General features: G+C 43.7%; 1 protein-coding gene across 3 annotated transcripts in view; it reads right to left on the bottom strand.

Annotated features, from left to right (window-relative positions):
- Window positions 1–12752, bottom strand: part of LOC147102141 (BICD family-like cargo adapter 1) — a 32311-nt gene extending 19559 nt beyond the window's left edge. The window contains exons 1-3 of one of the 3 annotated variants that reach the window (XM_085964389.1): window positions 12616–12752; window positions 11371–11484; window positions 1556–1771 (exon numbers count right to left, since the gene is read on the bottom strand). In XM_085964389.1, coding sequence (XP_085820515.1) covers window positions 1556–1771; window positions 11371–11484; window positions 12616–12645 — 360 coding nt within the window. In that variant the 5' untranslated portion in view covers window positions 12646–12752. Of the gene's footprint in view, window positions 1–1555; window positions 1772–11370; window positions 12135–12167; window positions 12321–12615 lie in introns of those variants that run through there. The other 2 variants (XM_085964390.1, XM_085964388.1) reach the window with 2 other exon arrangements.
- Window positions 12753–19535: the final 6783 nt, after the last annotated feature.

The raw sequence follows: 19535 nt of genomic DNA, 5'->3' as shown, positions 1-19535 counted from the left end.
GTAGCTGTACTTATTAGGGATAACATAATGGCAGTAGAAAAAAGTGACGCAGCTATCAGCAAGACAGAAATAGAATCCATATGGATAGAGATAAAAGATAATAAAGGATCAATCACACTAATAGGTGTAGTCTATAGACCACATAATAGTGGAAGGGAGGTGGAGGAAGAAATATGCAGACAAATTAGGGAAATGAGTGCAAAACAGAATAATAATCATGGGGGATTTCAACTACCCTGATATTAATTGGACAGAAGAGATAGGTAAAGGGGATGGAGTTCCTACAGTGTACAGGACTCCTTTCTATATGTAAAAAGCCCAAGGGAGGATTCGCTATTGGATCTAATAATGTGGAATGAACCAGAACAGATAAGAGAAGTAAAAGTAGGGGAATATCTAGGCAATAGTGACCATAATATAATACGCTTTAAGATGATAATTGAGAAGGACATAAGTATGACGAAAACCAGGGTAATAGATTGGAGAAAAGCTGATTTTGCAGGGCTGAGAATAGAACTTGGGAAAATAAAATGGGCAATAATATTGGCAAACAACAATGTAGAACAGCAATGGGAAACATTTAAAACGGTGTTCAACAGAGTGCAAGAACAATATATTCCGCTAAAAGGAAAGAACAAACTAAATACTAATGAGACTCCATGGATGAATAAAGCCATAAGGGAACAATTGAGGGTAAGGAAAGAGGCATACATTAAGTACATAGACATCAGGGGGTGCATGATAAGGGAGAATATGAAGAGATTAGGAGAAAATCAAATGAACAATCAGGAAGGCAAAGAGGAACTATGAAATAAAATTATCAAGGAGCATAAAACAAAATAGTAAAATATTTTATAGGCACATCAATAAAAAAAGGAAGGTTGGGATGGGAATAGGGCCATTAAGGGATAGACAGGATAATACCACAGGTAACGACAGAGAGATGGCCGAAATATTAAATAATTATTTTGCTTCAGTATTTACCAGGGAGATAGAACAGGTGGACATGACAGTGGTTGATGAGATAAGTGCATTTAAAATAAAAAGAGGGGATATATTAAATAAACTAATCAAACTCAAAGAGGTAAGACCCCTGGTCCAGATGGATTGCATCCACACATTTTAAAAGAATCTAGGGATGAGATAGCAGAGACATTACTACACATATTTAATAATTCGGTAGAAAAAGGTGTGGTGCCAGAGGACTGGCAGATAGCTAACGTAATACCTATATTTAAGAAGGGGGATAGAACTTGCATCAAGGCTACCCTTTATAAATTACTCCAAATCCCAAGGGTTGAGGGGAAGGCATGGGGTCTTTGCATGTCCACCTCAGAGTCACTGCACACCCACAGTGTTGGTGCCATTCCTTGCTCAGTTTTTAGGAAGGATTGGAAAAGAAAAAGAGTGGCAAAGATGAGATGTATCCCTCCTCGAGACTTCCCATAGAGCTCAGCCCGGTAACTGACTTAAGTCACTGGCAAACTGGTTGTTCAAGTTCATGATAGTTAACTTGTAGATAACAGTACTTCTGTTTAATGCATCAAAGTCTTACTTTGTTCAGTTGCCCCACCAGTCTCTGGTTTTGTTCACTTAGATCGCATTCCATGTCTATTTTGACCTTCTCAACCTCCCGTAGGTATTGTTGCTGCTTCTGGAGCTCTAGCTGTAATCGTTGAAGATCACTTTCCAGTTCTGCTACTCGAGCCTCCCACTCACTCTCCCTCCCCTCGTGCTTCAGACGTGATGTGTATTTCTCCTGTTCAAGCTCCTAATGGAAATATAGACACAATGAGGAGGTTCAAGCAAATGACATTACATTACATTATTACTGTCATCACATATTTAATGCAGGAATTGGTGCTTAAACAATGACTCATATCATATCCATATTTGTTATGAGAAATTACTTGCACCAGAATAGTAAGTGATGATGTAGACAAACTGTGGCGATGAACTTCTACTGCTGCTGATTATTAATTACAAGATAATTATGAACAAGGAAAGCAATTTGGCCCATCACAACTCATCATTCCAGAAAGACCTTACAGTCCTCCCATTTCAGCATCTGATTGTTTTTTAAATTATTCCAGGGTCATCACCTCTGCTATTCTATCTGGGTGTCCATTCCAGGTGTTGATTGTTCTTTGTGTGAAGAACTTCCTGATACCTGTCTTTAAAATACCTTTTACTAATGTGAGCCTATATCCCTCACCCTACTTTTGCAATTTAATTCTGGATTTACCTTTTCCATTCTCTTAACCATCTTAAATACCTCTGTAAGATCACCTCACGCCTCCTTTCCAGTCTCAAAAAAACAAGTTGCTCTGGTCTTTCCTCATAACTCAGACCTTTAACACTAGCAATCAGCCTTATGGCTCTGCTCTGCACTGCCTCCAGTACCTGAATATCTCCTTTGTTTCTTGGTGACCAGCACTAGACACAGTACACAAGCTCAACTTCCTTAGCCTTTGCTTAGAATTTAAATTCTTGGTATGCAGAATCACCTTTATTGTTCCTTCTGGACTCGCTCAAGGGCAATAACATCCTTCCTATGATTGTTAACAGACTGCACACACAACTCCAGTTGGGAACTAGTCAATGCCTTATAAAATCTCTTTGGCTTTGTACTCTGTCCATTTAGTAATGTACCTTTTTTCACTGTACATGAATTTAAACATTCATCCAAAGCCCCGGCAATGTAACATGCATTAGTAATGCAGCAGTAATTGCTAGATTGCTACCATTGGTCTTATTTCAATTCTACGTAAAACGATGGATCAATTATCAGGAGCAAACTTGAAGATTATCTGTATAATATTAACTGAATAAACAGCAGTCAATGTGGCTTCAGAAGGGAAAGATCCTGCATGAAAAATCTCCAAGACTTTGCTGAGGAAGTTGCAACCCAAATAAACTATGGGAAAACCTATGATGTGGCTTAGGAACATAGAACAGGAGTAGGCCATTCAGCCCCTCGAGCCTGTTCTGCCATTCAATTAGATCATGGATGATCTGTATCAACTCCATCCACCTGCCTTGGCTCCATATCCTTTTATACTATTGGCTAGCAAAAATCTATCAATCTCAGATTTAAATTTATTAATGGAGCTAGCAGCTACTGTTTTCTGTGGGCGCGAGTTCCATGTTTCTATCACCCTTTGCGCGAAGATGTGTTTCCTAACTTCTCTCCTGAATGGCCTGGCTCTGATTTTAAGGTTATGTCCCCTTGTCCTAGACTTCCCCATCAGCAGGAAAGGTTTCTCTCTATCTGACCTATCAATTCCTTTCAAAATCCTAAAACATCAATCAAATCACCCCTTAACCTTCTATATTCCAAACAAGTAATCTTTCCTCATAATCTAACCCTTGGAGTCCTGGTAACATTCTGGTTCACTTAGACTTCCAAATGAAATTTCACTGGTTAAGTTCAAACCTGTGAGGATTCCGTCAAAAGACTAAGGAAGTCAGGCTTGATTTATTTGGTGACCTAATTGACATTTTCCAGATTATGAAGGGGTCTGAAAAAAATCAATCAAAGCAAATTGTTCACTGTGAGGAAACATTAATATCCCAGGGACATAAGTTAAAAATGAGGAAATTAGGAGCAAGAAGATAAATCACATAAAGGGTAAGAGTTGTGCAATAAGTTACCAGGGAAGGACTGTAACAAGCTTAAGGTCTTGCCTCAGGTACAGTAGTACCTAAGAAAGGATATACTTGCCATAGAGGGAGTGCAGCGAAGGTTCACCAGACTGATTCCTGGAATGGCAGAACTGTCATATGAGGAGAGATTGGGTCGACTAGGCCTGTATTCACTAGAGTTTAGAAGAATGAGAGGGGACCTCATTGAAACATATAACATTCTGACAGGGCTAGACAGACTGGATGCAGGGAGGATGTTTCTCCTGGCTGGGGAGTCTAGAACGACGGGTCACAGTCTCAGGATACGGGGTAGGTGGCGGTAGGGATTGTGGATGCATTGGTAATAATCTTCCAAAACTCCCTGGACTCAGCAAAGGTCCCGGCAGACTGGAAAACTGCTAATGTAACACCCTTATTTAAAAAGGGCAGTAGACAGAAGGCTGGAAACTATAGACCGGTTAGCCTAACATCTGTGGTAGGTAAAATTTTGGAGTCCATTATTAAGGAGACAGTAACAGGACATTTGGATAATCATAATTTAATAAGACAAAGTCAGCATGGTTTTATGAAGGGGAAGTCATGTTTGACAAATTTGCTGGAGTTCTTTGAGGAAGTAACATATAGGGTGGATAAAGGTGAACCAGTGGACGTAGTGTATTTAGACTTCCAAAAGGCATTTGACAAGGTGCCACACAAAAGATTATTGCTTAAGATAAAAAATCACGGGATTGGGGGTAATATTCTGGCATGAATAGAGGATTGGCTATCTAACAGAAGGCAGAGAGTTGGGATAAATGGTTCATATTCAGACTGGCAATCAGTAACCAGTGGTGTTCCGCAGGGGTCAGTGCTGGGTCCCCAACTCTTTACAATCTATATTAACGATTTGGAGGAGGGGACCGAGTGTAACACATCAAAGTTTGCAGATGATACTAAGATGGGAGGGAAAGTAGTGAGTGAGGAGGACATAAAAAACCTGCAAGGGGACATAGACAGGCTAAGTAAGTGGGCAGAGATTTGGCAGATGGAATACAATACTGGAAAGTGTGAGGTTATGCACTTTGGCAGGAAAAATCATAGAGCAAGTTATTATCTTAATGGCAAGAAACTTGAAAGTACTGAGGTACAAAGGGATCTGGGGGTCCTGGTGCACGAAACTCAAAAGGTTAGTATGCAGGTGCAGCAAGTGATTAAGAAGGCCAATGGAATGTTGGCTTTCATTGCTAGGGGGATAGAATATAAAAATAGGGAGGTATTGCTTCAGTTGTACAAGGTATTGGTGAGACCGCACCTGGAATACTGCATACAGTTTTGGTGTCCATACTTAAGAAAGGACATACTTGCTCTCGAGTCAGTACAAAGAAGGTTCACTCGATTAATCCCGGGGATGAGGGGATGGACATATGAGGAAAGGTTGAGTAGATTGGGACTCTACTCATTGGAGTTCAGAAGAATGAGAGGCGATCTTATTGAAACATATAAGATTATGAAGGGGTTGGATCGGGTGGATGCAGGGAGGATGTTCCAGATGATGGGTGAAACTAGAACTAGGGGGCATAGTCTTAGAATAAGGGGCTGCTCTTTCAAAATTGAGATGAGGAGGAACTACTTCACTCAGAGGGTGGTAGGTCCATGGAATATGCTGCCCCAAAAAGCTGTCGAAGCTACATCATTACATAAATTTAAAACAGAAATAGACAGTTTCCTAGTAGAAAAGGGAATTAAGGGTTACGGGGAGCGGGCAGGAATTTGGACATGAGTCTAGGTTTGGATAGGTCATGGCCCTGTGGGTAGCGGAGCGGGCCCAGGGGCCGTGTAGCCTGATCCTGCTCCTGTTTTCGTGTGTCTAATGCTGTTAGATTCAGGAGATAGTCCTGTCATAGTGGATTGGCGGTTAGGATCAGATCAGCCATGATCTTATTGAATGGCGGAGCAGGCTCGAGGGGCCAATTGGCCTACTCCTGCTCCTATTTCTTATGTTCTTATTTAGGACTGAGATGAGGATAAATTTCTTCACTCAGAGGGTGGTGAACCTGTGGAATTCTCTACCACAGAAGGTTGTGGAGGCCAAGTCACTGAATATATTTAAGAAGGAGATAGATAGATTTCTAGACACAAAAGGCATCAAGGGGTATGGGGAGAGAGCGGGAATATGGTATTGAGATAGAGGATCAGCCATGATCATATTGAATGGCGGAGCAGGCTCGAAGGGCCGAATGGCCTACTCCTGCTCCTATTTTTCTACGTTTCAAAGCGGTCTGAGCATCTTACATTTAGGGGTGTGGTTATACGCCCCAATATCTGACTATATTATAGTGTGATCAAAGGGTGTAACAATAGTATCACTTGGTGATCTGAACTTGATATTTATGTCTTCCGACATGTGCTTCTTCAATCTCTTTGAAGGCGAACAAAGGAAACACTTGTTAAGACGAAGCCAGATACAAAAAGTTACGATGCCTTATTTCACAGTGAGTGAACATATAGAACAACAGTTATGAGCAGATTCACTTAGTTCAAACAGCATAATAATACAAAAACAATAAACATGTTAAACTTCCCTGTACCAGTGGTCATCTAGCTTGATTTAAACAAAACTCCTAACTGCATTCCTGCCTTTTCCTTCTGAACCTGGTGACAGCTTGTCCTCGTGCCTTTCTGTTTAAAACCTGACAGACTCTGTAGCCTTTGCTGGGCCTCACTGACTGGTTTTTTTTTTACCACCTTCTGTTCACTGCCAGAAAGTACCAGAGACTTTCCAAAACAATGTGTGTGAGGTGTTTATCAATCGTCAAGATAGGCTAACAAATTGTTTCGTTTTTAGAGTCTATGGGGAAACAACATAAAAGTTTAGCATTTAAGCCACATATGTCAGTGTCATTTTTTTAAAACTTGCGTGAGTACATTTTACTTAAAAAAAACATTTAAAAGTAATTTTCCCACAATCCTTTCTATGGAAAAATAGTCAAAAATCCTGAAGCGTGAGAAAGACTTTAAAATAGAAAGTATAAATAAATTCATAATTGACTGTGTTTCTGGAGAGAAGGGGTTGAGGGATACGTTAAGAAGTGGGGTTGAAATCGATGAAAAATGGCTGGGCTTGTTGGATCTAATGGCCTTTTCTTTCTCATAAAAATTCTTTTGTTTGAATGTCTGAAAGTTAGGTAACTAAATTGTTACTTTCTTTGATAAATATTTTTTTTTTGTTGATGCTGATTTGAAGACTCCATCAGACAAGCTTGGACTTTTCCATGGCTTCCGATGCCAGCCAGCAAAAGTTACACCTCAGGTGTGGTGATATAGTCCAGATGTGCCCATCTCCAGATGTGCCCATCTCCCAGGAAGAGGGCCACACAGTAGAGTCCAGCTGTGAATCCACAACTTCATTGTACAAGTGATGACCAGTGCTGAAATTTGAAACTGCAACCATGGCATATGCAAGCATGCATTGCACCTGCTGCTCTGTCCGCCTCCTCTTGCTGGCCCTGGTTCAGAGGAAGGTGAAGTAAAATGATCCACATCTGCATGAAAGTTGACCCTAGTGGTAAAGCTGCCACTATGAAGATGACTTTCCATGAGATGTACACACTGGCAGCATGGGCACCATTTCTAATTAGCCTGACACTCACCACTGACATCACTTCCCCGGATTTAAATGTAGCTGGTAAAGCTGCCTAGGTCTTGGAAGAGGATTGTTCATTGCAGTCACTTTTGGCAGAACAGGCTCGAGCGGCAGAATGGCTTACTCCTGCTCCTATGTTTAGGGGTACTGTGAATCGTTCCTCTTCCAAGACCTGAGCAGCTTTACCAGTTACATCTAAGCCAGAGTTTGTTATGCCCCTTTCCATTGGAGTTAGTTTTTGATATTATTTCAACAAACACAAGGAACTACTGACAGAGCACACAGGAGATAGCCACTAGCAGACTGACAAGGACTATGTAGCATGGATGACAGCATTTGTATTTTAATTCATAGCTGCTCCTGTTTATCACCACACATCAAATACAACTCAGATTACCATGTTTATCCCCATATTGTGTTGTTCAGTGTGCCTGCAATATTTTGTTGCTAGCAGTTCCAAGACAGATGTGGGACATCAGGCCATTAATTCAATGCAACAGTTATTTACTATTTGCAGAGATCCAGTTAGGAGCTAGCTGAGCCAGTCAAGGCAGGCTAGGGGCTCCTGGGCAATTAATATTGCTACCTGCTCCAATCCTAGTCTGGACTATCCACATCAGGAACACAGCCTCACAAAAATACCCCTCAAATGTCAACATGGAGTGCTTGTTTTAACCAGGATTTTACATAAAAACATAATTTTATAACTGACTAAACAGGAGAATAGTTATTTCGATTATTAACTATTCTAAATTCAGAAAAGGGAAAAAAAGATAGAAACTGGTCTTTGGCTAATGCTTCTACTCTATATTTATCACCTTGCTTCAAATCACAAATCCTCAGTGCCCACAGCCACCAGTTCGCCAGCATAGTTTTTTGGTTGAAGGACCCTTTTTCAAATCGATCTAAATTATAATACTATATAATACATAATATGAAAATGCTACATGTAAAGAGCGTTTTAATAATGCTTTTAAGTAAACCGGTGTTCACCTACAGGTATCAGTGAAATGGGTGTGCCTGCTTCTCACACCAGTTCTGGGCACTCCGCAGCAACAGATGGCCACTATTAGCCACTCAGTGCTGGACAATTTTTAAAGCCGTCAGCGGGCTGGCCAAGGTGAATGATGTCCATGCACATGCTGGGATGCCGCTGGAAGCAAGACTCACTGCCATACTGTCCCACTGGCATGCTCTGTAACAGCTGCACTGTGGGATTGTACGTGTTTGCAAGAACACGTTCAGGCACGTGCTTGAAGGGCCCTGTAGGCGCTCTGCTCACACGTCGGGAGGATGCCACAGGGCTACGGTGCCAGGGAGAGGAATTGGCTTGACAGGCAGGGAGCGCTCATTGCAAAGTGACGGACCCCCGGGAAAGTCTCTACGGACCCCCAGGGGTTTGCGGGCCCCAGTTTGAGAAACAATACTCTAGCAGGGAATCTTGATCGCCTCCATGCCCTTCAATGGGACAGAGAAAATGTGTTTCTTTCTATTCTCCAAAGACAGTTTTATGATGTCTCTCACAAGTCTAACCAGCAAAAGTATCAAGGATGGTGAAAAACTGTGAATGTTGGAAACCTGAAATTAAAATGGTAAATACTGAGAATACAGAGCAGGTTTATAAGTACACAAAAAGGGAAAAGGTAGGTTCATGTCTGGATGTTAATCCTTGTTCAGAACGAAGGGCCTATATCTGAAACATTAGCCATTGCTTTCTATTTTTTCAAATGTTGATGGACCTGCTGTGTATTTGCAGCATTTCCTGTCTTTATTCCACCACTCCATTTGATAGCTCTAACCTTTGCCAGCTCAACCCCTCTTCATCTGTTGACATTCGTGGCTTCACTATCTGTGACCTCAACTGGAACTCCCACGTCTCTTCCATTGGTATATCTTATTCTAAGAAGGTCAGGCTCCTCTTTCATACCAAAGATTTCTCTGCCCTCAAAAAATCTTAACTTAGTCACACTCCAGGACATATAAACATATAAAAGCTGATCAACTGATTGGTCATCTTCCTCTCACCTCTAGCTTCCAGCTTTTCTCTTTATTCCAACCCTTGTTGTATTTTTCTATTTCATCTATACTACTATGGTCAACTTTCCTCTCTCATTCTTTCTAAGCTCCAATACAATAACTGAAGAGGTCTCCCTCGTCCCTATATCTCCACTCTGTTAAAAGCAAGATTTACTGCACTTATGTGTCTAACTTATTCTTTCCTAGGATATTAAAATCATGGAGCTCCTTAACTCCCTTTGTCTTTCCTTTTTCCTATAATCTTCAGGTTTTCAAACCCCAGCTTGGTGTCACCTAATTATTCTTCCTGATTTTACCTCATCTTCTGCTTTACTCTTTCCAACATTAGCAGTGCCCTCATGGGCTTTGGTGTTTCGCTGGCTTTCTCAATTTTTTTTTAAAACTGGAAAAAAGATCAAATAAAAAAATATTGCTAGACACACCAACAATCTTATTTGACATGACCCCATTCATTGACTCCTAATGTACCAAATTCTCCCATTGTTTGAAATTTCAATGGACATAGTACACCAATCTATCAAATTCCCCTGTCTGATAAAATCACCATTTATCAAATCCCTTCTTCATGAAATGGGATCCCAGTGTCCTAAATTCCCATGTCACAGAAACCCAAAGCCTCCTTGAAATGCAATGTTTCCCTTCCTGCTCCTTTGAAGGTAGTGGGTCATGGTGAGGCGATGTGAGGTTTCATGGGCACTCTCTGCTACTTCTCCAAGTACCCATTCTTCCTGTGTGAGCCTCAACAGTAAATGTTGGCAAGTTATTCATCCACAGAAGGCATCATAGCTGAGCTTAATTCTCTCATTGCCCAAAAGAAAAGAAAGACTTGCATTTATATAGCATCTTTACAGCCAATGTAGTCACTGTTGTAATGTAGGAACACGGAAGCCAATTTGTGCACAGCAAGGTCCCACAAACAGCAATGTGACAATGACCAGATAATCTGTTTTAGTGATGTTGGCTGAGGAATAAATATTGGCCAAGACACCAGGGAGAACTCTCCTGCTCTTCTTTGAAATAGTGCCATGGGGTCTGTTACGTCCACCTGAGAGAGCAAAATGGGCCTCTCATTCAAAAGACAACACCTCTGACAGTGCAGTGAAGCACTCCCTCAGTATTGCACTGGAGTGTCTACCTAGATTTTTGTGCTCAAGTCTCTGGAGTGAGACTTGATCACAAAACCTTCTTACTCAGATCCCACAATCTTCTGACTCAGAGGCAAGAGTACTACCAACTGAGCCACGGCTGATACTAATGTCCAGAAACAGTCACTTTTCAGATGTGGTAACTGAATAGGGATCCATTCCGATCAATGTGTAGTACCCCTACACTTACCCATCTGAAATCAACTAAATCCATGCAGATTTAGGATATAAATTAAGAGTTTTATGGTTCATAGGACTTTGCACCGCGGGGGAGAGGGTTGTACTTGGACACTGGGTCCATCCATACACTGTTAATGTTTCACCCTCAGTTCCCTTATCACTAACCTGATCTATTCCAGTTACCCAGGTTTCTCTTGGGGACTCGCTGTGCTTGACAGGCAGCTGCTTTTGATTTCTTTAACAACTCACAACAGTTAACCGACTAACCCCAAGCCTTTCAGACACGTCATCAGCTGGCCCCGGTACCTGAAATCTGCAGTCCCTTGCAGCATTCATGCCTTGGCGGAAAACAAAAGTAGCATAAACTGAACGAAGGTTCCTGAGAAACCTCCGTCTGTGGGGGTCAGTGAGAGTCCCTGAATCATCGAGTCAGGACCAAGGCTGCAAAACTATCCAAAAAGACTGTATTAATCGCAAAGCCGAGTGCACAAAATATAGAGGCGGCGCTAGGGTTGCTATCTGACGGCAGGGTTCGGGTTAGGGTCTTCTCCAATACACGTTCGCCTGCCAAGAAAGTGTAGCGTTTTATTCGATATGGACATAGAATAATGAAGAAAGTGCCGAGTCTGGGAGCTGTCCCCTTTATTCTCGCTAGATTCAGTGATAGATACATTATAGAAATACAGGTATATACATGGGTGATGCCCATCCCACTGATGTGTCCCCTTCCTGGTCACTCACCTCCAGTTTCTGGCCGTATTCCTGGTGTAGTTTCTCGTTCTCCCTCTTCAGGTCCTGGTTCTCGGAGAGCAGAGCTTTGCCCAGCTCGGCCGCCACATGCACTTCTTTCTCTCTCTGTTGGAGAAGAGACAGCAGGTCGGCGGGATCCACGAAAGCCGACACATCCCCAACACAGTCCCGAGCGAACGGGAAGAGCTCCTCCTCCAGAGGGGACTTCATCTCCAGAACCCCACCAGCGGTCATAGAGGACAAGCGGCCCCGACCCCGAGCCTCACCGCCCTGCAGGCATCGCCCGGCGGGGTTGGAGATTGGGTCCCGAGGAGCCGCTGAAAAGTTAGTGGGAAGTTTGCTCAAAGTTTGCGGAGGGCACGGGAGCTGTTGGTCCAGACTGCCCCAGGGTCTGGGGTGTTTGGGGCTTGGATTATATAGCCCAGCACGATGGAAATAAATGAGCGTCGCCCGATCGGCGTCTTTCCCCCAGAGGAGACAGATGGTGAAATGGGAGATGGAGGAGAATGAGAGGATAAGATCGGTTCAGGAGCTGCATCCAGCGTCAAACCTCCGCACCTTTCAATGGGAGTTCCGCGTTAGTGGGAGTGACTGAACCAAACTAATCACATCGGGGACTCCGGGGCAGATCCAAGCCGTCAGTCACCTGGAACAACGCGAGCCCATGAAAACAGTTGAAGCCCAGACAGCGTCCAAAATGAAGAGACAGAGTCCGACAGCAGTGACTGAGTCGCATCCCAGCTTAAATCAGGCATCAAAAAAACACAACCGCACAGAGCAACAATCACCATGGGTAAACACTGATTTAGACTGTTCGCTACCCGCGCCTCCGTTTCGTTTCTGACCCCTTCACACCAACTTCCACCTCTCGAACATCTCCCGCCTCCGGTCTATCTGCTGCTGGAACCCTTATTTATGCATTTGACATCTCCAGCCTCCATTATTATTCCAATATTCGTCAGCTCCCTGGGCCCTAAGCTCTGGAATTCCCTCCCTAAACCTCTCCCTCTCTTTCCTCCTTTAAGACGCTCCTTAAAACCTACCTCTCTGACCAATCTTTTGGTCATCTGCCCTAATATCTCCTTAAGTGGCTTGTGTCAAATTGTGTTTGATAACGCTCCTGTGAAGCGCCTTGGGACGTTTTACTATTTTAAAGGTGCTATATAAATACAAGTTGTTGGTGTTTGCCTCCACCCTCCATAAACTTCAGTTCATCCAAAACTCTGCCGCCCTCACCTGAACCCACATCAGGTCACACGTGCCCATTATACTCTGTCCTGGTTACCCTACGTGAGTGCCCACTCTCCCCAAGGCTCACACTTGATGGTGCGGGTATGAGGTGCTGTGCAAGTGCCGGTTTCAGGCACGTGAAGCGTAAGCACTGAACCCGCCACTGGCGATCAGATCATCCGCCTGCCCAGGAAAAGGGCCTCCGCGGGTGGAGAGTCGCGCTTTTTGCACAACTTCCGCCCACTGAATGACTGTCAAGTTCTTACGCCTGGTAAAAGGCCTGCTTTTACCAGCTTAAGTGTTTTAAAAAATAGAAAAATGAAAATTGATAACTCATTTATAAATTTAAAATACTCTTCAAAAAGGTAAGTTTATTTTTAGCCCTGTAAAAATATTTAATTATTTTCAAGAAATTAAATTTTTGTTTAAAATTAAATGGCATTTTAATTCATTTTAATTATGTATTTTAAAAAATTATTTAATGTTTTAGTGTGTTTTTAAATGTGATCCCCATTCATACTTTTGACAGTTCTTTGCGTACGGAACTGTCAAAAGTATGAAGGGGATTCCCTTCTTTGATTGGTTCACCTGGCCCACGTGATCCCAGGGGCGCTTGTGAACCGCCTGCGCCCCTGGGATACGTGGGCCTCTGCGCATTTCTACCAGGAGAGGCCCAGGATCGGAAGCCTCGGGATCTACGGAACCAGCAGGTAAGTTCGTAGATTTTTTTTCGATCGGAGGCATCCGCCCGCAGGAAGCCTCCGATTGAAAATTCAGGGCCATTCTTGTGTTTAAATTTCCCGTGGCCTTGCCCCTCCCTATCTCTGTAGCTTCCTCCAGCCCTGAAACCCCACCCTGAACCCTCTCTCCATTTCTCTGACCCTAACTTCTTGCGCATCCCCTTCCCTCATTTCGCTCTATCATCGGTTGCCATGTCTTCAGCCACCTGGGTCCTACTCTGGAATTCCTTCCCTAAACTCCTTAGTCTCTTCACCTTCTTCACCTCCTTTAAGACCCCCCCTTAAAAACCATCTTCTTTGTTAGATCCGTGTGTTAATGGAGACACGGAATGCAGGAGTTGATTTAACAAGTGTTTACTGAACAAAGTCTGGAGGTGAACTAACTACACAAGACGCTATACAGGCTTATATACCCGAGTGGTCACTACTGGTACTACAGTATACAGGGGCTTCAAAAACATAGTTCCTTTTAAATAACAACAGAAAATGCTGGAAAAACTCAGCAAGTCAGGCAACATCCGTGGAGAGAAATTTGAGTTGACGTTTCGGGTTTGACCCTTCTTCAAAACTGGAGAGAAAAGGAACTAGATCGAAGGCAGGGCTGCGATCGGACAAAAGAATAAAAGAACCAAAAGAAGTAAAAGAGATTAGAAGCTAGACGAGATGGTAATAGGCTTTTAAAGGTACATACACTACATTCTTGACCTAATCTCTCCTTCTTTAGCTCTACATCAATTTCCTTCACAACTCTGAAGTGCTTTGGGTTGTTTTTCTAGCTTTAAGGCATTATATAAATGCAAATTATCTCAGGCAGTATTGGTGTATATACAAAACTAATTTGAAAGGAACATCACTACCGTTATTTTATTGTTATTGCCCATTAGGAGTAGCACCTGATGCAAGCCATGGGTTGGGTTTAGCCTAATCCCGACTGGCCTACTTAAAATTCACATTATATCAACCTATTTTAAAATCGGAATAGAATCCTTTCAGGTTACCCATAGCTTACTGCTGTTGACTCTTGAGTATCAACATGTGGGGTCTACCAGCTCACTAGAAGCCATTGTGACTGGTGGACCATGTGGAATTTTTGTTTTGATTTCCCTTCATTTTAATTTCATTTTATTTACTTTTTGTCAGTTTGTTTAAAGCTAGATTGGGTGAGCCATCCCTCCTTAGAATTTTAATGCTTCCGATATATCTTCCTTTTTCCCCACCTGAGGATTCCCCTCTACTGTGGTTGACATGGCCCTCGACCGTGTCCGTTCCATTTCCCTCACTTCTACTCTCACCCCTTCCCCTCCCTCTCAGACCATGATAGGGTTCCCCTTGTCCTCACCTTTCACCCCACCAGCCTCCACATTCAACGGGTCATCCTCCGCCATCTCCAGCGTGATCCCACCACCAAACACATCTTCCCCTCCCCCTTCAGCATTCCGAAGGGACCACTCACTCCGTGACATCCTGGTCCACTCCTCTATCACCCCAAACACCCCTTCCCCTTCCCACGGCACCTTCACATGCAAGCGCAGGAGATGCAATATCTGCCCTTTTACCTCCTCCCTTCCCACTGTCCAGGGCCCCAAACACTCCTTCCAGGTGAAACAGCGATTTACTTGTACTTCTTACAATTTAATATACTGTATTCGCTGCTCACAATGCCGTCTCCTCTACATTGGGGAGACCAAATGTAGATTTGCGGAACACCTCCGTTCAGTCTGTAAGGGTGACCCTGAGCTTCCGGTCGCCTGTCACTTTAATTCTCCGCTCCACTCCCACTCTGACCTCTCCGTCCTCAGCCTCTTACACTGTTCCAGTGAAGCTCAACGTAAGCTCGAGGAACAGCCTTTCGATTAGGCACTTTACAGCCTCCTGGACTCAACATCGAGTTGAACAATTTCAGACTGTAACCTCGACCCCTATGTTTTGTTTTTTCTCTCACATGGCAGCTGTCGATCATTCTGCCATTGCCATTTACACCTTATCTAGAGTCATCTTTTGTTTCTTAACTTGTCCCATTACCATCTCCTTTTGCCTTGCACCATCATCCCTTTTGTATTTTAATCCCTCCGGCCTTCCAACCTATCACAGACCTTCCCTTTTGCTCTTTCCTCCCCTTCCCCCTTTTCCTGCCCCACACTTGCTTAAAAATCTGTTACTTCTCCAACTTTTTCCAGTTCTGACGATAGGTCATCGACCTGAAACGTTAACTCTGTTCCTCTCTCCACAATGCTGCCTGACCTGCTGAGTATTTCCAGCATTTTCTGTTGTTGTAGCAAAGCTCACTGTCTAGGCTCCCATGTGTAAAATAGCCCTTTGGTGAGGTACTAGCTTCAAGCACTTGAGGAGAGGAGGGGAGAATAATGGAGAAGAAAAAACATCTGCAAAGCATATCTGAAACAAATTACTGACAAAAGTTAGGGTTCTGCTTCTCCGTAGTTGATAATCCTAATTTTCTGACTTGATTAACCCATAAATCTTTCCTCATGAAACCTTTCATATTTTCTACTGGGACCAAAGTTTACCCAAACAGGAGTTAAAGTTAGCACAGGAAATCTGTCCATTTCTGGCCATTGCCGGTCTCACACTTCTACATCGGCTCAACAACCATTTAACTCATTCAAGTAGCTCCTTCACAGAACAGATTCAATTCACAGTACAATTTCCCAAAAGAAAGTATGAGATAGCTGACCAGAGGAAAAGCCCCATTTGCTGATACAGCTCTGTCAGGGTGCAGCTCTGTCGGGGTGCAGCTCTGTCGGGGTGCAGCTCTGTCGGGGTGCAGCTCTGTCGGGGTGCAGCTCTGTCAGGATGCAGTTCTCGAGGGGCAGGATTCACCATCGCAAAGGACAGACAGCAACATCACTGCCTCTATTTTGAATCTGGGCCAATTCAGTGACATAGGGCATAAGCTAAATGCCACCAGGACAAATACCTCTACAAAGGCTCCCCGGGAGAAGGGCACCATTAATATAGAAGAGGTGGCCCAGTCAAACTAAAAATGAAATGGTGATTCATTCTCATCATTAAGATAGACAATATCCTGTGGTGCCCACTGGATGTAGAAAGCTTCAAGTGAACTGGCAGACACTGCCTGATCATACTCCAAGGCCACTTGGTCGTGCACTGGGTCTTTATAAAAGCAGCAGACGTGTCCCTGGCAAGATGCTGCAGTTGGGGCAAACCTTTTGTCCTAACGCCTTGGACACAGGATTAGGTCGGCAAAAAATTCAATGACCTTTGAAATGCCACCAAGAGAAGGTAAGAGCAGTTAAAGGAAGATAAAAGAACACATTGGGTTTGGGAACTATTGGAAACCACTTGTAATGTAAGCATCCTGTTACCATCACAACATAAGCTGCTTATGGTTATGATAGTTTAAATTAATATGTAAATGTTACACAAAGACCACTATTCTTTACTTATTAGGCAATCAACCTGTCATATTTATAAAGAAACCATACACTATCCTATAAAGGCATGTGTCTCACTGAGAGACAGCTTCATATCAGTATGCTGTATGCGTGCCTACTGTCATTCACGTTCTATGTTTGAAACACTGAGTGAATGGGTATGTATGATTTTGCACAGCAGGGCATAAATGGCACATGTTTTCCTCTGAATCTGAAGTGCTACCCCTGACTCACCCATGCATATAAAACAGCTCCATCTGTTAACTTTTCACCATTACCAACATTTTGTAGAACTATACTTTTTACTTCTGCTAGGCCAAGTTATCGTACATCAAGAAGGGGAGGATTGGGAACTTAATATTTTTGACTACCAGGTATTCAGGAAAGACAGGGAAGGGAAAAAAGGATGGTGGTGGCAGTATTGGTCAAAGAAACTATAGGGATGATGCAGTTGAGGGGTCAGAGACCAAATCTATATGGTTAGAATTAAGGAACAATAGAGGAGCTGCTATGCTACTGGGTGTATACTATAGGCCACCAAATAGTGGGAAGGACATAGAGGAGAATATTTGCAGGCAAATTACAGATAGATGCAAGGACTATAGAGTAGTGATAATGAGGGACTTCAATTATCCTAATATAGTCTGGGATAGTAACAGTGTAAAGAACAAAGTGCGAGAGGAATTCCTGAAACGTGTACAAGAGAACTTTCTGGATCTGTATGATTCCAGCCCAACGAGGAAGGAAGCCGGGCTGAATCTAGTTCTGGGGAATGAAGTGGGGCAAGTGGAGCATGTTTCAGTGGGGGAGCATTTGGGGAACAGTGATCATAATATCATCAGGTTTAGAATAGTTATGGAAAAGGACAAGGAACAATCAAGCATAAAAATTCTGAACTGGAGGAGGGCTCATTTCAGTGAGTTAAAAAGGATCTGGAATCAAAAATTGGTATACAAAACAGTAATTGAACAATGGGAGGTATTTAAAGAGGAAATAGTTCAGGTACAGAGTAGACACATTCCCACAAGGGGGAAAGGAAGGGCATCCAAAGCTAAAGCTCCCTGGATGACTAAAGATATGAGGGGAAAAATTTGCCTCCTTTGTGCCTGCCGTTAGTGCCTCCGGGGGGCGCTAACGGGGTGCAAAGGGCTTATCGCCCAGTAGGGGGGGGCGATAATAACGCCTCCCAAGAAATTGATGTCATCGCCGAGCGATGTGACCCCTTACCACCCCGTTGCGGCCCCTTACTGCCCCGCTGCAGTAATTCGGCTGCGCCCTGCGAGGCTGGCGCAGGCGATGTCAGCGACAGCCTCGCGGGTCACACCACTGGTGGGGTGGTAATTAAAGGGGAGATCCAGCTGCACCCTGCATCATCACTTTATTCTTTTGGCTGACCTCCAGGCCGGCCCCTCGTGGCAGCCCTTGGTGTGGTCCGTGGCCGCCATCGCGCAGCCCAACACCGTGTCTCAGTGCTGGGCTGCGGCCACGGCACCACACCACCCTGGTGGGGAGATAGCCCAATTCAGCGGCCAGGGCGGTACTCCCGCGCTGGGCACTAAATGTCTGGCGCTAATTCAGTTACCGCTCCCAAACAGGGCATAATCAAATTTTGCCCCCATAGAGATTAAAATGAAACAAAAAGGAAGCTTATGACAAATGTAAGATTCATAATACAGTAGAGAACCAAGCTGAATACAAAAAGTACAGAGGAAATCTAAAAAAGGGAATAAGAGGGGCAAAGAGCATGAGAATAGACTAGCGGCTAACATAAAAGGCAACCCAATAGTCTCCTATAAACATATAAATAGTAGAAGGGTAATCAAAGAAAGGGTGCAGCCAATTAGGGACCAAAAAGGAGATCTTGTGGAGGTAGAGGGCATGGCTGAGGTACTAAATGAACACTTTGGCCTCAATTTTAACTGACCCATGGAGTCGGGATTAAAGTCCCGAATTCGGGGGTTCCGACACCATCCCGCCCCTAACCCACCTCCATGTAAGTTTCAAAGGAGACTGGGACCCGCCGACCCGAGGCTGGAAGGGATTAGTGACAATTTTTAAAAACAGGCAGTTTTTAGCCTAATCCCTATTTTTAATCTTGAACTGTGGGATTCCCAATGGCTCCAAACCACGCCAAGTTAGAGGAGTCGGGCCGTCGGGTTGAAGGACTTGGAGGGGTCGAGATGTCGGTGTTCAGGTGAGTGATGGGTGCATGAGTGCAAAGGTAAGTGTGTTTGGTGTGTCTAAAGTGTGTAAAGAAGTTTAAGTTACCTGTACTTACCTTTTTAGCCTTCCTTCCTCTAGGTTTCGGGAGTCCATCATCCAGCTGGCACAGAAAGCAGAACGGCTGCGAACTGTCAAAAGTGACAGCCTGCAGCTTTCTCTGCCGGTGAGATTTCTAACTGAGTCTGTGGAGAAGGACTCAGGTTAGAAGTAAGACTGTCAGTGTTTGACAGCTTCAAGCAGCTATGAAACACTAATATTTCATCTGTCAAAACGTCTTGACAAATGAAATTTCAGTCTGTGACGTCACCTGTTGCAGGGTGGCCCTTAATTGGCCTGCTGAGCCCACTGGGCAGGCTCAACAAGGTCAATCAAGTTAAAATCGCGTGGATTGGCCACATCTCAATGGAGGCGGGACTACAACCCCGAAAGTTGCAGTCCTGCCTCCTTCCCGACTTCTGAGTGAAAATCACCCCCTATGTATCTATATTCACTGGAGAAGAGGATTCTGCCAATGTAGCAGTAAAGGAGGAGGTAGCAGTAATATTGGATA

Source organism: Somniosus microcephalus, chromosome 22, assembly GCF_052327205.1.
Source record: "Somniosus microcephalus isolate GS21.2 chromosome 22, FLI_Smic_1.0, whole genome shotgun sequence".
Taxonomy (NCBI): domain Eukaryota; kingdom Metazoa; phylum Chordata; class Chondrichthyes; order Squaliformes; family Somniosidae; genus Somniosus; species Somniosus microcephalus.
The sequence above is the reverse complement of the archived record's forward strand: the minus strand, read 5'-3'. Positions and strand labels throughout refer to the sequence as shown.